Below are 20677 nucleotides of genomic sequence, written 5' to 3'. Positions count from 1 at the left end.
AAAAGCAGGGTTACAGTAAGATAAAGAAACACACAGAAAGAGAGTTTTGGGAACTGCCTGAACTGCCAAAGGGTGATGGGTGAGGGGGCCTGTCTCCTGTTGGAACGAAGCAAGTTAGTGCTGCAAATGGAGAGCTAGAAGGCAGGGTGGCCTCATCTGTGGTAGACACAGAGATGGACATCGAAGACTCGTCCAGCGAGCTAAACTTCATGCCACAAGCTTTTGTGAGGGTAGAGTGAAAGTGAAAATACCAGCAACGTAAGTACAGGTGGCATAGCTTAGGAACAGCATGTGTGATGAGAACTTCAGGATTTTATGTATCTGTAAGCTGGTTGAAGCAACAGTGTGATGTGTTTACCAAAACAAACAAACAAAACAAACAAACACCTCCAGGTGGCAGCTGTGCAGCACTTTCTCTGGGTGAGGGTCAGCATTGCCGAGATTGTTTTTGTATCTTGGACACCACATTTCCAGGCAGATGCAGATGATCTGGTTTCTGTAGTAGAATCAGGAGCAAGCAGTCTGCATTGCAAAGGGGCTTAGGGTTAGTAAGTCTGAAAAGACCTAGGAGTGTTTAACCATGAAGAGAGTTGGGAACTTACTGCCAGGGGCTGATGGGACTAAGTCCCTGCAGGTCAGCTGGCCAGTATTAGGAGGACCCTGTGCCAGCCCCGAGAGGGAGGATTTCTGTCCCAGTGATTGAGTGGGTGACCACTTGGCACAGCTGTTGTGAAGCTGTGGACCCGCTATGAGATTGGTCAGAATAACTCCTGGTGTTCTTCTTGATTCTAAACTAGTTCTGTGATATTCATTAATTTTTGTGATATTGATCTTTTTTTTTTTTTCTGTGTTCTTGTTTGTTATAGATTTTGGAGGCACTTTTGCAGGTCTTACATGTTCTTTTGGGAATGTGCCAGGCATTGGAGATCCAAGAAAAAGGTATGATTCTAGATCCTTAAGGTTTAAAGATTTTGAAAATTGGATGTTTGAGAGGCAGAGAAAGATCCCATCCACTCTTCACTCCCCAAGTGTCTGCGTCAGTTGGGGCCAGCTTGAATATAGTCCACGTCTGTCATGGGATAGCAGGAACCCAGGTACTGAGCCGTCCACTGCTGTTTCCCAGAGCCTGCATTAGCAGGAAGCTGGAATCAGGCGTCTGAATTGAAGTTTTGCAGGGACTGATATGGGAGATGGCTGTCTTATTTTTTTTTTATTTTTTTAATTGTATTTTTGACAATCTTTACATAGTTAATTAGGGTAAAAAAGGTTCAAGGGCTATAGGAAAGTGGGTAAGACTATTATTTCCGTATTGTTTCCTTCATGTTTAAAGGGGGGTATTAAGGGAGAAGGACCACCCAATTTCCCACCCTCCCCAGGTCCCGGATGTAGGGCATGCTCCAAGGTTCTTGCTCAAGTGATTTTGATAGTTCACCAGTTATGAATCGCTGCCAATCTTGCCACTCCAAGCACGATGAGGTCTTTGAAGAATCCACTGATTGACATAGTCCATCATAGAGTCTCCGTTTGCCCATATTTTGCTGCCAACATATAGCTGAGATGGTTGATTGACCTGTTCTGTCTTCTGTCTTTTCTTGGTTAGGGTTCTGAGTCTGGCATTTCGATTGGGGAGATCTCCAAAGAAACTTTGTGTGAGGTGTTCTCAGACCAGATTCTTGTATGTACTAGCAAGTACAGGGCCCAGCACAGTCCATACCCTGATCAGCTGGTGGTTGCGATCGCTGGGTTGGTTGGTTTCAGCCCCGACTTCCACTGGAACCAATGGGTGTTGCAGTCTAGCCCAGCACATACTCGGCCCTCGCATAAACCAGTGGGAGCTGCAGCCTAGTCGGAGCGACCCACAATAACCCCCACCAGGCCCGCCCCCTACCCTGGTTTGCCAGTATGTGTAGCAGTAGTCCAGTCTGTCCCACACCCCATTCGGCTCTCATACATGTCAATGGGTATTAAAGCTTTGTTCCATCTAACCAGCTCCACTATGCAGCCCACACAGATGCTGTTGGCTGTCTGTCTAGCCACCCCAGGCCCCGTCATAGTTTTCGTGCCCTCCCGTGGAAGTGGTAACCCAAGAGGGAGGAGCCCACTCTTTCCCTCCCAGGCCTCTCCCACTCCCGGGTTATGCATTCTCCAGGTAGTTCTGTGGTTTGACTTGACAGAATTAGCCCCCAGTGCCAGCTTCTGCCAGCTGATGCTGTGGCTAAGCCCAAACAACCCTTACCCACTCTAATTTTGTTTGCACCAGTAGGAATAATCAGCCCAGCCTGGCTTTTCCCTGTTCTGGTCCACATGAGGCGCACAGGTGTTGTAGCCCTGCTTAGTCTGGTCTGCCCCCATCCCAGCTCATGCTCTCCAGTGGGAGTAGCTGTCCAGCAAGGGAACCGCCCCTTATTCCCCTGCTGGCTCTGCCAGATGGCTTTCTTAAACCGGGTCAAATGTATGTTACCTGTAGCTTTAAAAAATGACTTGTAGTTGCTCTTTCCCTTGGTCTCTCAAGTCTTTTCCTTTAAAAAAAAAAAGTGTGTGAAAGATCTTTCATCTGCTGATTGACTCCTCAAGTGCCTATAAAATTGCCAGGACTGGACCACGCTGAAGCCAGGATCCTAGAATTCAACGAAATGACTGCCTGGGACCCAGCTTCTTAAGTATCACCTGCCGCCTCCAGGGTGTGCAATAAGCAGGAAGTTGGAATTGGAAACCAACCCAAGACTAAAACCCAGTCACTCTGTCATGGGTTACTACACTATAACCACTGTGTGAGATGCCTTTCTACCCGTCTCCTGGTCCACTTGTCTGTTCTTCAGTACCCAATGTGTATCTGACGTTAGGGAACCTTTCTCAGGCCTGGTGTGATAGCCTGGTGTTTAATCCTTGCCTTGCAAACACAAGGATCCCATATGGGCACCAGTTCGTATCCCAGCTGCTCCACTTCCCATCCAGCTCCCTGCTTGTGGCCTGGGAAAGCAGTCAAGGATGGCCCAAAGCCTTGAGACCCTGTACCCGGATTGGCTTGCCTTTGGGCATGAGGCCTCTTATGGAGTGAGCTAGCAGATGGAAGATCTTTCTCTCTCTCTCCTCTCTGTACATCTGCCTTTCCAGTAAAAAATAATAAATAAACAAAAAAATAAATATTTCATAAATAATTAAGTCTTTAAAAAAAAGAAAAAGAAAACCTTTCTCTATTAGGTTGTCCTTGCTTTGTGTTTGTATAGTCAGAGCTCACACAGGGACATGAGTGAAGCTGTCTAGAAGCTGGGTGGGTCACTTCACCATTCTAGGCCCCAGTTTCTTCACTGACAGTGTGTGTGGGTCCCTCGTTGACTTCTGGAAGTCAGTTTTCCCGTCACATAGGCTGCTGACAGTGAGCCTAACTAGGTAACTGACCTGCCGCATGGCTTCGCTCTTATGCTTGGTTTGGACAGACCATGATCAAGACATTCCAAGGAGAATAGCCACGTGTGGTGGCGTGTCTGATGCTGCTATTAAGGACGGTTGGCGTTAAACCCCCCACTGTGGCTTCCTCAGAACCTTTGTGTTTTCAGTGAGTAAAACGTTAGCCCAGGAGGACTCTCTCCTGAGTGGCTCTCTCATGTTGTGTCCTTCTCACTTGGTCTTCTAGAGTACCTCTGCAAGTACGCGATCCCCTGCCTGATAGGAATCTCGCGGGCGTTTGGACGTTACAGCACCACGGATGAGTCTCTCCTCTCAAAGCTCTTTCCCAAAGTCCTTCCTCATTCCCTCCGCATCCCAGAAGAGCTTGAAGGTGTCCGGAGGCGTTCCTTCAATGACTTTCGCTCCATCCTCCCCAGCAATCTGCTGACTGTCTGTCAGGAGGGGACCCTGAAGAGGAAAACCAGCAGTGTGTCTAGCATTTCCCAGGTGGGGCTGCACTCCTGGAGGAAGTGAGCTTAGCCCACTCACTGTGTGCTGGGACCCAGGCATCCCATTTCTGCATAGACAGGAAAGCTAAGACACCTGAGAGGTTCTCATTAGAATTGACTTTAATGCAAAGGCTCGCTTTGAACTTCTTAAGATCTATATGAGATTTTGTAGCTATCGAGTATTAGTGACACAGCGTTTGGGGTGCTCAGGCATTCTATTCTGAGTGGGAAATCATTGGTGCCCTTGAGAAGTACATACTGGATTCATGGAGAAGAGAGAACAGTACAAAACCCTCAGAACAATTCAGCTCAGTAGTGAAGTATAAGATACGTGGTCAAGTGTTACTGATGGGTGCTGCAGCGATGGGCTTCATGGAAGAGGCGGGGTTTGCATGGAAGGTGGGCCTGACAGAGGCTCACTGGCCTCTTGTGATCCGGGACTGTGCTTGTGTTTCAGGTCAGCCCTGAACGAGGCATGCCCGCTCCCAGCTCCCCTGGAGGATCTGCCTTTCACTACTTTGAAGGTGAGTCTCGCCTCTCTGCCGAGAGTCTGCTCCCGGTCCTCACATAGCTGGTACACAGTGACCGCTTGTAGAGCTAGAAGACTTTGATCCCAGCTCTCTGCTCTCATGGATCCAGAGTGGTGAGCGTTTAGAAAGCACTTTCCTTCTGTTTTCATGTCAGCTTCTTAAAGCATATTTTTCGGGCCTGGTATGGTAGCCTAGCAGCAAGTCCTCACCTTGCACATGCCGGGATCCCATATGGCCGCTGGTTCATGTCCCGGCATGAACCTCTGTGTATTTGACTTTCCAAATAAAAATAAATCTTTAAAAAAAAAGAATTTTTGTCTATTTGGCTTCCAAGTTGATTGACTAATGCTGTGTACATTTTTAAAAATTATATTTTGTTTTTATTGAAAAGTCATATATACAGAAAAGAGGAGAGAACAGAGAGGAAGATCTTCTGTCCGATGATTCACTCCCTAAGTGGCCTAACGGCCGGAGCTGAGCCCATCTGAAATCAGGAGCCAAGAGTCTCTTCCAGGTCTCCCATGCAGGTGCAGGATCCCAAGGCTTTGGGCTGTCCTTGACTGCCTTCCCAGGCCACAAGGAGGAAGCCAGATGGGAAGCGGGGCCACTGGAATTAGGACCAGTGCCCATATGGGATCCCGGTTACTTTCTAGGTGAGGACCTTAACCATTAAGCTATCCCGCTGGTCCCAAAACTAAATCAATCTTTTTTTAAAAAAAATTTATTTATTATTTTTAATTCATTAATTACATTGTATTATGTGACACAGTTTCATAGGTACTTGGATTCTCCCCACCCCTCCCCAAACCCTCCCACCATGGTGGATTCCTCCACCTTGTTGCATAACCACAGCTCAAGTTCAGTTGAGATTCCCCCATTGCAAGCGTATACCAAACATAGAGTCCAGCATCTTATTGTCCAGTCAAGTTCAACGGCTTCTTAGGTGTACCCTCTCTGGTCTGAAGACAGAGCCAGCAGAGTATCATCCTGATCAATTAAAAGTTCCAGCATACCATCAGCAAAAATTTACATCATTATGGAATTAATTGACATAGTAATGAGTAACCAATATGTTAAAAGTAAATGTGAGTTCTTAACCACCTTCTGTGACCACCTCATTGACATTTCAATTTTAAAAACTAAATCAATCTTAAAAAAAAAAATTAGTATTTGGTTCTTTGTAGATTGATAGATCTCTCATGAAGCAATAGGAATATAGTAAAAACTTACTTTCTAATCATAGTTGACTTTTTATTTAAAGCCAAGCAGTGAATTGTATGCTAATCAACCACAGAATCTGCACATTCGTTGGTGTATTGAGGGATTCAGCCCGAGTTAGTGTCGTAGTAGCATGTGTCTCTGACAGACTTCATGATTTTCCTTCCCACTAGCCTCTTGCCTGCCCGATGGAACTGCCCTGGAGCCCGAGTACTACTTCTCCACCATCAGCTCCAGTTTCTCAGTCCCTCCCCTGTTCAACGGAATCACCTATAAAGAGTTCAATATCCCATTAGAAATGCTACGGGAGCTCTTGAACTTGGTAAGCAGAACAGTCCTGCATGAATTGACCATGGGGATGTATCCATCAGTGAAGAGCCCAGTGGGGAAAACATATAATCCTCCCCCTCCCCGCCACAAACATAGTTTATTTATTTGAAGGAGTGGCAAAGAGATAGAAAAATCTCTTGCAGCCCTTGAACCTGGGCTAGGCCCAGCTGAAGCAGGGAGCCTAGAATTCTATCCAGGTCTCCCACATGGGTGGCGTGGACTGAAGTACTTAGGTGATTGTCTACTGCCTCCCAGCCTGTGTATGAGCAGAAAGCTGCATGGGAAGTCCCCAGGATTCAGACCAGTCACTCGGATATGGAATGTGGGTATCCCAAATGGTGGCTTAACTTGCTGCTCCCCAATGTTTGCTCCAAGTATGTATTTTTTTTTCTTTTTTTAAAGATTTATTTATTTTGGTAGCCTAATGGCTAAAGGCCTTGCCTTGCATGTGTCAGAATCCCATATGGATGCTGGTTTATATCCTGGCTGCTCCACTTCCCATCCAGCTCCCTGCTTGTGGCCTGGGAAAGCAGTTGAGGACACAAAGCCTTGAGACTCTGCAACCCTGTGGGAAACCGAAAGACGCTTCTGGTTCCTGGCTTCAGATCAGCTCAAATCTGGCCATTGTGGCTTTTTTTTTTTTAAGATTTATTGGAAAGCCAGATTTACAGAGAGCAGAGACAAAGAGAAAGATCTTCCAAGTGACTCCCTAAGTGATTGCAACAGCAGGAGCTGAGCCGATATGAAGCCAGGAGCTCTTCTGGGTCTCCCATGCAGGTGCAGGGTCCCAAGGCTTTGGGCTGTCCTTAACTGCTTTCCCAGGCCACAAGCAGGGAGCTGGATGGGAAGTGGGGCCGCCGGGATTAGAACCAGTGCCCGTATGGGATCCTGGAGTGTGCAAGGTAAGGACTTTCATTGCTAGGCTATTGTGCTGGGCCCCATTGTAGCCTCTTAGGAAGTGAACCAGCGGATGGAAGATCTTTCAGTCTCTCCTTCTCTCTGTAAATTTGAGTTTCCATTAAAAATAAATAAATCTTTAAAAAAAAAAAAAAGGGCCCAGCGCTGTGGCCTAGTGGCTGGAGTCTGAACACTTTGAGTTCTCAGAAATAAAATTGTAACCTAGCACGTTTAAGGACTCCTTTCCTGTTTTTAGATCACATCTGTCCACGGTAAGGAAAGACATCCCATGTGATGGTGTGGTGGATGGTCATGACTTGTGTGGATTGGGTATTGCTGGCTTGTTGACTTTCGTCACATTCTTGTGCTGTGGTTTTTTTTTTTTTTTTTTTTCCTTCTCCCTGTTTCCCCAATCAACCTTATTTGTCCTTGGTAAACTAGCAGTTGCGTCATGAGGTTGTGTCTCCCTGACAGGTGAAGAAGATCGTCGAGGAACCTGTTCTCAAATCCCTGGATGCAGTTGTGACCAGTGTGATCGAGGTACGTGCCTTCTGAGGGCATTGTCCCAAGGCCATTTCTGGTGTGGACCGTGCAGCAGGGGTTCATGCGAGGAGCCAGGGTGAAAAGGGTTTTGCAGTGAGTTTTTTTTTTTTTTGTCAAGTTTATTTAAAATATTAGGAAATCACAAAAACACATCCAGAAAGGGGAAAGGCAGGAGAGAGAGAGAGGAGAGAGATGTTTCTCTTTTAATCTTGTGTTCGTGGGAAGAGGGAAGGTTTTGTCTCTGTTGCCAGACTTTTTATAGTCCTAGGGCGGAGAGAATTGCGTGATACCAATCCCCTAAGTCTCAGGTGAGGGAGAACACAGACTGGAGAAGGGCTCATTTGATTGACAAGTAGACAGACTGTCTTATATAGGGCGGAGGAGGTGTGGCTTCTAATTCATGAATCTAAGCCTTCTACTTGCCTGTCCCATTTCATTCCCTCTTGAGATTTCCAACCCCAGTTTTGAAGGGTTGCTGAAGGATGTAGTTTCATCTCATCTTCTGTAACTGCTTTCTGCTGATTAGGGGTGTAGGCCCTGCCTACCCCAGATTTGGATATCTCTTCCTGTCTCATCTAATGGATCCATCTCATGAGCTTTAGAAAGTGTAGCTGGTGTGAGAGCTGGAACTGGAGGCAGACCAGGCTGAGCAGGGCTGCAACACCTGTTGGCCTGCATGTTGGTTCTGTCTGGGGATGGGATGGGCTAGGACACTGCACCCACTGGCACAGCATGCACAAAAGCCAAAAGAGTATGGGCTGGCTAGGCTAGGCCATAGCACCCGCTGGCAAATATTAGGATTGGATATGAGTCATGTCAGGCTGGACTGCAGTATCTCCTGGCAAGTGCAAGCTAAAGGCTGGCCAGGTTGGATAAGTGGCATCACCTGGCAGCCTATATATTGACCGGATCTGGGGGCGGCATGGGCTGAGCTAAGACATAGTACTCATGACTATGCATGAGAGCAGGATGGAGTGCAGGCCAAGCTGGGTTAAACCACAGCATATGCAGGCATGTGCAAAAGCTGGGACTGGGAGTGGACCTGGTGGGGGTAATTGGGGGTTGCCCTGACTCGGTTGCAGCTCGCACCATGTGAAGGGCCAGACCTGTGTGTGGCAGGTTGGGCAGAGCTAGGCCACAGCATCTGTGGCGGGTACAAGTGGCAGACTAATTATGACCCTGCAGTAGCTAGCACATAGAATCAAGTCTGAGGTCACCCCAGGCGAGGAGGGGACTTCCCAACCAGACCACTAGACTCAAGTGCCAGCCACAGGGAAAATCACAAAATATGTTGCCTGACCTTGGAGTGCCTGTATCAGGACTGGGCCTCCTCGGCTGCTGATCCCTGTGCAGTGGACAGCATGCTCAGATGCATACAGGAGACACGATAACCAGCTGTTGAAGGCTGGAGTCTGCTGGGTACCTCATGAGAGGATGGAAAATAGAACAGGTTGGATAACTTTTGGGCAAGCTTCGTAGCAAGTGTGTGGGTTTGTGGATGCCCTAAGGTGGACTTGGTTTTAGCCAATAGAGCTTTGAAAGATTTTCTCAATCCTGGTGCAGCAATGCCAACAACGTCTTAGGGTTATCAAAACCACCCAAGTAATACCATCAGGTACCATTCTTCCCTACATCAGATCAGGGTCTCTAAGACATTATCAAATGACCATCCCTCTGTCCCTCACTGCTGATGTAGTTTCACAAGGAGCAACCCCCTCCAGTGCCAACCCCACAATGGACATGGAAAAAGAAAACAAAAAAAGAACTGAAACATTTACCCCACTCACCTCCATGCTTGACCCTCCACACCCTAAGCAGAGGTCCATATGGGCATACATCTCTCAACTATGTAAACAATAGTAAAAATAAAATTAAAAAGAGAAATTGTGACTGATGCCAAGCTATATCACTTTGTCATCAGTACTCTGAGAAGCTGCTAGTCTTTTCTGTCTTTGGAAGTGGCACCCTCGGACCTCAGCTGGTTCACAGGAGCAGGCCGACTTCATCCTTCAACCTGGGCATGATCCTCTCTCCTGCACAGGAATCAGCATAGGAGGTTGCCCGCAGGACTGAGTGTTCTGATGCCAGGACACACACCCTAGTCTTTGAGACTGAAGATCCTATTGCGTCTGGCCCATGGGACATAAGAGCTTGGATTTTTTGGTGACACCAAGATCTGCAGCAAAACTCCAGCCTCGGGCCCTGGCCTAGCTTGGTTACCACTGACTGGAACCTGTCTCGTTCCTGCCCTGCTTTGCCCAGACCAGGGCAGGGTCCTGCAGCAGGTGCAGCCTGCCCAAATCCCGTCAGATACCTGGCCAGCCAAAGGCTGTCACTGTCTCCTGCTCACAGGGCCCTGACTAGCCTATTTTTTTTTAAAGATTTATTTATTTTTATTGGAAAGCCAGATTTACAGAGAGAAGGAGAGACAGAAAGGAAGATCTTCCATCTTCTGATTCACTCCCCAAGTGGCCGCAATGGCCGGAACTGTGCTGATCCGAAGCCAGGATCCAGGAGCTTCTTCTGGGTCTCCCGCACTGGTGCAGGGTCCCAAAATTTGGGCCATCCTCGACTGCTTTTGCAGGGAGCTGTATGGAAAGCGGGGCCACTGGGATTAGAACTGGCGCCCATATGAAATTGCAATGTGTACAAGGTGAGGACCTTAGCTGCTGGGCTACTACTCTGGGCCCTGTGGTCAACCTTAATGGTGTACTGTGGGTGTGGTCTGCCTAGGGCTGCAGTGTCTGGCCTCCAGCCTGTCCATTCCCATATCATATCTTTAATGTGTTTGAAGCCAGGGCCCACAGCATTGTTTAAGAAATCATTGCATGCTTGGTGCTGGGAGATCTCAGGCTCAGGAAACATTTGGGGCAGTGCTCAAAGTGGAGGGCCCAAGGACACTGTTGTTTGCCAGGCTGATTCTTGCCACGGGTGTAACTTGATCCAGATTCCTTGGTGTTAATCATTGTACTTTCTCCTCCTGATCTTAAGACACCCAGAGCCTGGTACCACTGGACAAGGGCAGTTTCTGGTATATTTTTGTTTTTGTAGTTTGGACTTTATGTAAATGGATATGTTTTTAAAATGGGTATACAAATATCCGTTTGAAGAGATGGTGTTGGGGCTTAAAAAAACTTGGGAGTTACTACAATTTGCTGTCATATGCTTGTCGTGCGCAAGACATTTGGTAGTACTTTACTCATTCGCTCCTTGAATCCGACAATAACAAACCCAGTTAACAGCTAGGAAAACCAAGAGCAGGGACATTGAATGAAATGGCTGGTGACTGAGGGAGCTGGGCTGTTAGGCTGTTGGGATCCAGAAGCTGACCTCGTGCTGCTTTCACCTCTCCTGATCATGCTTCTTCACCCCTGCACCATAGGGATGTTGTGAGGACTGTGCCACAAAGCCCTGTCTGTGAAGCAGTTCCCGCGGTACCCACTCGCTGCTCTTCCTGTCAGTGCCCCCAGGGAACCAGTCCAGTGTGGCCCTCATTCACATCCCCCACACCACAGCCTGGCTCGCCTTCCAGCCAACTGCTGCACCTGTGTGCCTGTCAGAACTCGCAGTAAGCCATGCCTCTCTGTCCTGCTAAACTGGACATGGACAGAAGCAAAGGGCTGCATCTTACTTCACTCATTAGCCTGTATGAGATCTTTCCGCCAGGGGAAGAACACTGCTGCATTTCAGAGTTGATCACCAAAGGACAATCTAAAATAAGCATTAATGACAAAATGCGGGCTGCATTTGAAGGTGCCCTGCGTGTAGCATCTCTGTCTGGGGCGGTGAACGGAATGGGTAGATCCCTGGGTCTGGTGGCTCTTTGGTGGTCTTTCTCCTCTTCTTTTCGTGTCCCTGTGTGGGCTAGAGAAGGCCAGCGATGGCTCTCCATGACAGGCAGGCAGATGTCCGCTCCCCTGCGGGCCTCCCTGGACCAAGGGAGCCTCCTGTTTCCTTGGCCTGGTGCTTTCCTGCTGAGGAGAAAAATCGAAAGTGTCCACAGCCATGAGGAGTTGCCATGCGTGCTTTTTCCCTTCAGGACGCTAGGTCATGGATGTCACTGTTTGGCAGCAGTACACCTGGCCACGCAGGGACGAGGGTGTTTAGCAATGAGTCTCTGCTCTGTGTGATCACAGCCCCTGCCTCCCCCACAGGCCAACCCCAGTGCCGATCTCTACTACACCAGCTTCAGCGACCCCCTCTACCTGACCATGTTCAAGATGCTGCGTGACACTCTGTACTACATGAAGGGTGAGAACTGTTGGCACATGTCTGTGTGAGTGTGAGGAGACTGGCTCCCAGGCCACTTGCTGCCGAGGCTGCTTAAGGAACATAGAAGTGGGCTAAACTACTGCCAGCAGTGCTGCCACCCCACATTGACTCCAGTTCAAGTCCTAGTTGCTTCACTTTCCAAAATCCAGCTCCCTGCTTATGGCGTGGGAAAACAGCAGAAGACAGCCAAAAGCCTTGGACCCCTGCACCCATGTGAGAGACCCGGAACAAGCTCCTGGCTCCTGGCTTCAGATCAGCTCAGCTCAGCCCTGGCCACTGGGGAGTGAGCCAGCATATGAAAGACCTCTCTGTCTCTCCTTCACTCTCTGCAAAATGTTCCTTTTAATAAAAATTTAAAAATCTTAAAAAAAAAAAAAAAAGGAAAGAAAAGAGAATAGCAGAAAAGCTCTCCTCATGGTCCTCTGACTCTCATACCATCAGTAATGGCTTCTTTGATAGATTTATTGAAGGTGTTTTCCCAATGTGTACATGATATATTGTCACATATACTTGTAACATCCAGTTACATGTTCTATTAAATATTTTAGAAAATAGGGAAGTGAGATACTCAGTCTTATAAAAAACTAATTTGCTGAAGACTTAATTACTTTTTAAAAATTTATTTGAAAGGCAGAGTTACAGAGAGGGAAAGATACCTAATCTACTGGTTCACTCCCAAAATGGCTACAATGGCTGGATCAACGCCAGGCTTAACCTAAGAGACCATGTGGTCTCCCATGTGAGTGGCAGGTATCCAGCCACTTGGACCACTTCTTCTTTCCCAAGTGTGTTAGCAAGGGTCTGGAAAGGAAGTGGCAATCATATAGGGTGCTAGCATTGCAGGTGGAGATGTAGCTTGCTGTGCCATAAGACCAACCTCTGCTCTTGTATTAACCTCAGCAATAGGGGCTGTCTCTGTGGCACAGTGCGTTAAGCCGCCACTCACAACACTAGCATTCCATAACCAAGTGCCAGCTTAAGTCCTGGCTAATCCTGTATATTCAGCTCCCTGCTCATTCACCTAGGAAAGCAGCAGAAGATGGCCCGAGTGTGGACACTTGCCCCCCACTTGGGAGACCCGGATGGAGTTCCAGACTCCTAGCATCGTATCAGTCTGGCATAGTCCTAGCTGCTGGGGCCTTTTAGGAAGTGAACCAGAGAATGGATGCTCTCTCTTTATATACCTCTGCCTTTTCCTACCACTCTGCTTTTCAAATAAATAAAATAAGCCTTTTTAAGAAAATAAGAAATATTATCTTAATGGTTTAGCATTTCCTTCCATTCTCTTTCCTGTATACTTACTATTATTATTCAGAAGACAGAAAGGTTGTAAGAAATACAGAAACAGACAGAGCTCCCGTCTGCTGGTCCACTATCCAGCAACCAGGACTGGTCTATGCCTGAGCCAAGAGCCAGGAGCCTGATCCAGGTCCCCCATGGCTGGGAGAGACACAGTTGCCATCGTGCGTGCATCCGAGATCTGCCTTAGTAGGAATCTGGAATCAGGTCTGGAGCTGACAATGAAACCTAGACCCTCTGAGACTGAACACAGGTGATATAACCTTGGGGTCAAATCTCCACCCCTGTTCTGTGCATCTTTGTAACATTGCTCTCATGTGTTTACTTTACACTTGAATGTTCTTAGTGAATTTTTGATGACCTCATAGTGTTCTGGCATGTCTGTATTATACAGTTTTATATCCTAACCTGAGTATCAGGGCCATAGCACAGGTGCAGGTGCCCTCCTGACCCCCAGGAGGCTCTGTGTCCTCCCCCACCTGCCTGTGTTCTGTGTTACGGCTTCCCAGACTGGTCAGAGTAGCTCCCTGAATCTGCTGTGCCGCAAGGAGGAGAGTTATAGAATTCTTTGAACTCCCGAAATCAGAGAAGTCTCTCCTTGGGGTTGTAGCCAGTTTTTTTTTCCTCTGATAATGGACTGGCAACCTCTTTCATCACACTGTTTCCTGGTGCGAGGTGAACCAGTTCCAGAGTGACCTACCCCAGTTTATGTTTGTTTGTGTATTCAGGTCTTAGTGTTCTGGTTGCTTTTAGAAGCATGGCTCTGACTTCCTTGGCCAGGATCATTTACTTTGTCAGGAGGACCACTGTGCATGGCTGGCCCAAACTCCTCCTCGGGATGTCCTTCACCCACAGTAGCTGACAGATATCACTCTTCTGGGGCTTTTACTTTTGAAGGAAAGACAGTGGTGGTCGGCAAGTGCTGCCTGGCTGTAGTGCAGTTTTGCTGCCAGCTGGGACAACCATCCTCTCTTCCACAGACCTCCCGACTTCCTTTGTGAAAGAGATCCATGACTTCGTGCTGGAGCAGTTTAACACAAGCCAGGGAGAGCTCCAGAAGATCCTCCACGATGCAGACCGGATCCACAATGAACTGAGTCCCCTCAAGCTGCGCTGCCAGGCCAACGCCGCCTGCGTGGACCTCATGGTGTGGGCTGTCAAGGATGAGCAGGGTGAGCCCTGTGCTGCTCTTGCAGGCCTGTGAACATCCAGACCTGCCTTGCCTTGCCTTCCCTGGAAGCTTCACGCTAAGCCCTGGGTCTTTCTCCCACAGTTCTCCTCAAGCTCTTGGCTGTCTTAGCAGCATGGACTGTCACACTGGGAGAGCTTGCTTCCTGGGCATAGGCAGAGCTGACCCTGAATGCCTGCTGTCCTGTTTGACAGCAGAGGTCTCTGGCCCTGGGATAAGGGGAAAGGACAAGACCACAGGGCTTATGTGTTCTCTCTCCTGCTTCTGGGTAGTTCTTTAGGCCTTTCCTGAAGATGCAGGGGCTGGGTAGTAGCGTGGGATTGGTCTGTCTGGGGGGGGATGGAACGGGAAGCATGTGATCTTGCAGACTGGAGCACAGTGGGATCAGCAGAGAAGGGTGAGCAGCCACATGGCGTGGGGTGATGTCTTAGAGCAGCCGGAGGACGTCGGGGTGGGATGGGAGTACAAGGTGCATGCTTCCAGACAGTGTCTGGTGTGGCCTCCCCACAATTCTAAGCCTGCAAAAGGTGTGTCTCAGGGGCTTCATAGATTACAGGATGGAATGAGGGCTGAGTACTTTATGATTATCAGGACCTACTCATCCTTGATCGCCCGCTCTGATTTTGAATCAAGGTGCAGAAAACCTGTGCATCAAGCTGTCCGAAAAGCTGCAGTCCAAGACGTCCAGCAAAGTCATCATTGCACATCTGCCCTTGCTCATCTGCTGTCTGCAGGTCGGTCTCACTGGTCCTTACGAGGTTTGGATCCCATCCACAGGGCATGCCCCTGAGATGGGGTCTGGTGTAGCAGCAGGGACAGTGTTTTCTGAGCTACTGTCTTCAGTGGCGTTCAGGAGAGCCCGCCATGGGCACAGCGTATCGCTGAGAGAGGGCTACCCCTTGATGGGGATGGCAGGGATTCAGGCATGACTCATCCTTAGTGCTCCTGGTTGTAAGACTTCCTGCCCCACATATGCTGGGCTGTGGGCAGAGCCAGCAAGTGAAGGGCCATGCAGCTGAGCTGTAAGGATCAATGACATCTCCTGACAATTCTAGTAGTTAGCTGTTCTCTACTGAAAGGCCTGCCTTAATGCAGACCCTCAGGAACACATCTGCCAGTATTTAACAAGTGTGTTTTGTATGCTTTTCCCCTTAATTTGCTTCCAAAACAATTAATACAATTTTTAAAAAATTTTATTTAGGACTGACATTTGGGGGCAATGGATTATGTGCAACTCTGGCATCCCGTTTGAGTGCCAGCTTGAATCCCAGCTACTCCGTTTCTGATTCATGTCTCTGCTAATGCAACTGGGGAAACAGCAGAAGGTGACCCAAATGCTTGGCCCCTGTTGCCCACGTGGAAGAAGACATGGGAGGAATTCCAGACTTGGCTTAAGGCTTCAGTTTGGCCCTGCTTCATCTGCTGCGGCCATCTGGGGAATGAAACATCAGGTGGAAAATTCTCATTCTACCCTTCTGTCTAACTCAGCTTTTCAAATGAATTGGGGGAAAATGTTTATTTAAGAAATAGAAGAAAAGAGACATCTCCCATCTGCTGATTCAGTCCCCAGTTGCCTGCAACAACCTGGGAAGGGCCTGCCCAAGGTCAGGACCCATTAACTCCATTTGGGGCTCCCACTTGGGTGGCCAAGACCCAAGTACTTGGATCATCACCTGGTGCCTGCTGGTTGTGGTAGCAGGAAGCTTGACCAGAAGCAGACGTGGGACTGAATCTCAGGCCCTGCTGTATGGGATACAGGTCTCCGAAACGGCTACTCAGGCCTGCTGTGGCACAAGTCCTGCCCTACTCACTTTTTTTCTCACCAATAAATCCAGTTTATTTACATAACATATACTTTGTCATTCAAGTTTTTGAACTGCACTCAATCAAGATAAGCCAGCTTGATGTTCAAAAGTGGCTTTGACATGGACACATTTTCAACAATGTATGTGCCCCTGGGGGAGAGGAAAGTTCACACCTCCCGGCTTTGATTCATGGGCAGGTCACCTCTAGGAGCGTAGATCTTGGAAGTTTCCAGTAAAATTTGAGTATCTGAAGGCTGGAGCTCTCACTATCCAGACCTGCTCACACAGACCCTCTCCAGGCTGAGTGACAGGTCACGGTGTATTGCAGGGCTTGGGCCGTCTGTGTGAGAGATTCCCAGTGGTGGTACACTCGGTGACACCGTCCTTGCGAGACTTCCTGGTCATCCCATCCCCAGTGCTGGTGAAGCTGTATAAGTACCACAGTCAGTACCACACAGGTAATAGATGACCCTATGTCCGCCTCATATGGCCTTGTGAATGGGGCCACATGACTGTGTAAGTCCCATTAAGGGTTCTGTGAATGTCCTTGGGTCCATTCCCGCTGTACACCTTTGCTTTGCTTCTGTTTTTCCCTGTGTGCCTCCCTCCTGGCTGTAGGCCTTGCCTTTCGCTTCCTTTCCCATCCTGTACTCCTGCCACTGAAGGCCCCTTTGCTCTTTGGAATGTTCCCTCCCCGTGGTGTCTTAAAGTGTGAGTCTTCTGTCCCCCGAACGTTGGGCCAGGAGCTTCACAAGGACACCCACCCTTCAGCTGGTCCCCACTGTTCTCATGAGAGTATCACAGAACGACTGTGGGCTTGGAGGGTCTGGGCACATGGAATACCTGCTGTGTGCTGAAGGCTCTCGAGTAGCAGCACCTGCTTATCTGACCCACAGGTCAATGTGGGTGAGCATTTTCACCTCCCCATGGCCAATAAGGGGAGGGTCTCGCAGGTTCAAACACTCCTGCCCTCATGCTGGCCGCCTGCCCTGCCCTGCTCTGGGCCCACTGCTAGATCACCCTGTGGGCTAGACTGTGCCTCTCAGCATGAGAGCTTCATTCGTGTGAGTGCTCATCCATCCCCATGAACCATTTCTTAGAAATTGGCTAGCTGTTCAGTTCTGTCTCTTGGTGATCTAAATATGGTTTCTTTGGATTTAAATGTGTTCACTTCATCCTTCCTGTTGGTCTCAGAATCTTCTGTTTCCAAAGGGTCTGGTCAGATGTTTTCAGAATGATGGCTTTTGTAAACTAAAACGTGTTGAGCAGATGATCTTGGGCATCAAATGACAAATGTGGATGGGAAACAAAACTGAAGCAGATAAAGATGCAGATGTTTTACATTTAGTTGCTGGCAATGATATAAAAATCAGTGTCACCAACGAGCATTCCGAGCCGACCCTGAACGTCATGTCAGGCAAGAAGAACCAGCCCTCCATGTACGAGCAACTCCGGGACATCGCCATCGACAACATCTGCAGGTGGGAGGCCCGGGCTGCGTGGGGTGCAGCACAGGCTTGTCTCAGAATAAGAGGGGCTTGTAGTTGTTTCAAGTTCAGTTTTGATTATTCTAAATCTGTGCTTGATTTAGAAAGAGGAATTATCATCAGTTTTTTTAATAAAATAATAAAAATGCTTATTAGAAAAAAAGCCTGTAATATATAGAAAAGCAGAAAGAGAAGAATTATCCATTAACCCAGCAGCCCAAGTTAACAGTGTGTTACGTGTTCTATATAAAAGAGATTTTTTTGCTTTGTTTTTTTGGGTATGTCCAGACTTACTAGGTGAATCTTGCTGTCCTGGCTTGGTCACCAAACACTTTCTCTTCACCGCATTCTGGCTCTTTGCTCTCAGAAGCCAGATCGAGATCAAGACGCTAACTTGTCCGCTTATCAGACTATTGTCTGACGCTCTGAAAACCAAACAGGTGGAGAAAGCGCCCTTGTAGGATGTTATAATCTTAGGAGCTTTTAAAACTCACCCTTGTCTCCACTCACATCCCTTTTCTTACTGTCAAAACTTACATGGAACTGTAATATCCCCTGAGCGTTCCTAGGACCCTCTCCTTTTGACTCAGTCATGTAACTCACTAATGAATAGCACAAGAAAGGTAAATGGGAATTAAGGTGAGTTACCTTCCCACAGGAAACTATTCCAGGCAAAATAATTAAGGTCTTGTTTCTGGCTGAGATACTTATCACAGGGACACAGTCTGCAATAATTCTTCGAACTCATTCTGTGCAATGGCTTTCATCCAGAAATTTCAGTTCTTAAAGCTCTCGTGACCTGAGCAAGGAAAAATCAGAAATGAGCTGTCTTCGCATTGTTTTGCTGCCTAATGCTGCCTAATGCCGCCTTGGGTTTCTTTGCTGCTCAGGTGCCTAAAGTCGGGTCTGACTGTGGACCCTGTCATCGTGGAGGCCTTTCTGGCCAGCCTCTCCAACCGGCTCTACATCTCCCAAGAGAGTGACAAGTAAGTCCCCAGCCCTCAGGGGGGCCTTGTGTTTTCAGTAGGCTCATGAGGTAACTGGTGTTGTGAATGTCTGTACCTCTATCTGGGTCATAGAGTAAGGACATGTGTTGGATGTGTCACAAGATTTAAGGTGAACCCTATTTGGGAATGTCCATCTTATACTGATACGTGGGGGTAAAGGTCTTTGTTCTTGGCCTGGCACCTGGGATTTTGTGTTTTCATGTGGTAGGCAAAGCTCCCAGGCCATGGTCCTCAGGTTTCCTCTTCATCTAGACTGGTGAAGCCAATGCCTATATCATGGTCTCTGGGCTTTAGCTTGCTCCCATGTTCTGGAGTTCCTTGGATTCTCCTGTTCTCCCCGCTGCAGGGATGCTCACTTGATCCCCGACCACACCATCCGAGCCCTGGGACATATCGCTGTGGCCCTGCGGGACACCCCAAAGGTCATGGAGCCGATTCTGCAAATCTTGCAGCAGAAATTCTGCCAGCCGCCTTCACCCCTTGACGTACTCATCATCGACCAGCTGGGCTGCCTGGTCATCACCGGAAATGTAAGGAAGTCTCTGTCTTGCACCTGAGCCCTAAACCCCACTGAACCCTACAGAAGCCTCTTTAACCTCCTTTGACAAAAAGGGATGTTAGAAACATGGCAGATTAAATGCCCAAGGGCTCAGTGTTCACAACTGTTGGAGCACGGAATAGTGAGAGTAATACAGTGGTTCCCTGAGTGCTGGGGAAGAGAAATTTGCTTTCTTGTCCATGTGGGGGGTCAGAGTTGCAGCACAGTGGGGTCAAGCCACTGCCCCAAGTGCTTGGTCCTTCCACCTGCATGGGAGCCCTGAAGTTCCTGACTCCTGCCTTCCATTTGGCTCAGACTGGGCCCTTGGCTTCCATGTGAGGGGTAAACCAGTGAGTGAAAGTTTGATTCTCTCTCTCTCCAACTACATTTCAAATAATTAAGTAAATCTTTTTTTCTAATTCTTGTCCATATACATAGTATAAAACAGTATACATTACTTTAGTTTTGAGTTGTGCTTAAAGCTTCAGAAAATTATGTCCCTGAATTCTCTTTTTTTTTTTTTTTTTTTGCCATTGTGATCCAGATCCAAGATCCCAGAGCCTTCTGTTTGGATGTTAACCAGAAGGGGGTCGGGAGGGCTTGGTGAAGGAGGCGCAGCCTGGTGACCCCACCCCTTCCTATCTTCCAGCAATACATTTACCAGGAAGTGTGGAATCTCTTCCAGCAAATCAGTGTGAAGGCCAGCTCTGTAGTGTACTCAGCCACCAAAGACTACAAGGACCACGGCTACAGGTAACTACTTCAGGACCTCTGCCCTGCTTGCACCCTGAAAGTGCTGAATGTCCTGAGAGAATGAGAGGGAGCGTGTGGGCCTTTGTCTTTTTTTTTTTTAAAGATTTATTCATTTTATTACAAAGTCAGATATACAGAGAGGAGGAGAAACAGAGAGGAAGATCTTCCATCCGATGATTCACTCCCCAAGTGAGCCGCACGGCCGGTACGTGCTGATCCGAAGCCGGGAACCAGGAACCTCTTCCAGGTCTCCCACGCGGGTTCTGGGTCCCAAAGCATTGGGCCGTCCTCGACTGCTTTCCCAGGCCACAAGCAGGGAGCTGGATGGGAAGCGGAGCTGCCAGGATTAGAACAGGCGCCCATATGGGATCCCGGGGCTTTCAAGGTGAGGACTTTTAGCCGCTAGGCCACGCTGCCGGGCCCTGTCTTTTGATTGTTGCTCGTTTGAAAGGCAGAGTGACAAAGAGGGTGACCGTCCACTGGTTCACTCCCTCAAATCCCTGTGAAAGCTGGGGTTGGACCAGGCCAAAGCCAACCGGCAGGAGATCAATCCAGGTCTCCCACACAGTAACAGGAACCCGGGTAGCTGAGCCATCACTGCCAGCTCCCTCTCGGGGGCACTTGAGCAGAAAGCTGGAAGTGGAAGTGGAGCTGGGACTTGGAATTTGGGTACTTCCTGTGGGGCTGTTGTCCCTGGATTATCTTAACCTAGCTGCCTTAACCTGCTATATCAGATGCTTGTCTAGGGGCATTTGTTTGTTTATTTGAAGAGCAAAGTGACAGGGGTTTTTTATGTGCTGGTTCCTTCCCCACATGCCCACAATAGCTGGTACTGGGCAAAGCTGAAGCCAGGGAATCCATCCAGGTCTCCCATGTGGGTGACAGAGACTCACTCACGTTCAGCAAACATCAT

General features: G+C 48.4%; 1 protein-coding gene across 1 annotated transcript in view; it reads left to right on the top strand.

Annotated features, from left to right (window-relative positions):
• The window catches only part of PI4KA (phosphatidylinositol 4-kinase alpha), a 102180-nt gene that overhangs the window by 18627 nt on the left and 62876 nt on the right, over positions 1-20677 (top strand). Inside the window, exons 5-17 of the mRNA XM_004592047.3 lie at positions 867-939; positions 3635-3894; positions 4354-4420; positions 5818-5966; positions 7346-7411; positions 11569-11665; positions 13966-14157; positions 14808-14908; positions 16308-16437; positions 17328-17460; positions 18357-18452; positions 18820-19003; positions 19661-19764. Coding sequence (XP_004592104.2) covers positions 867-939; positions 3635-3894; positions 4354-4420; positions 5818-5966; positions 7346-7411; positions 11569-11665; positions 13966-14157; positions 14808-14908; positions 16308-16437; positions 17328-17460; positions 18357-18452; positions 18820-19003; positions 19661-19764 — 1652 coding nt within the window. The remainder of the gene's footprint in view (positions 1-866; positions 940-3634; positions 3895-4353; positions 4421-5817; positions 5967-7345; positions 7412-11568; positions 11666-13965; positions 14158-14807; positions 14909-16307; positions 16438-17327; positions 17461-18356; positions 18453-18819; positions 19004-19660; positions 19765-20677) is intronic.

Source organism: Ochotona princeps, chromosome 29 (assembly GCF_030435755.1).
Source record: "Ochotona princeps isolate mOchPri1 chromosome 29, mOchPri1.hap1, whole genome shotgun sequence".
Taxonomy (NCBI): domain Eukaryota; kingdom Metazoa; phylum Chordata; class Mammalia; order Lagomorpha; family Ochotonidae; genus Ochotona; species Ochotona princeps.
This window is presented reverse-complemented; position numbering and strand designations above follow the sequence as displayed.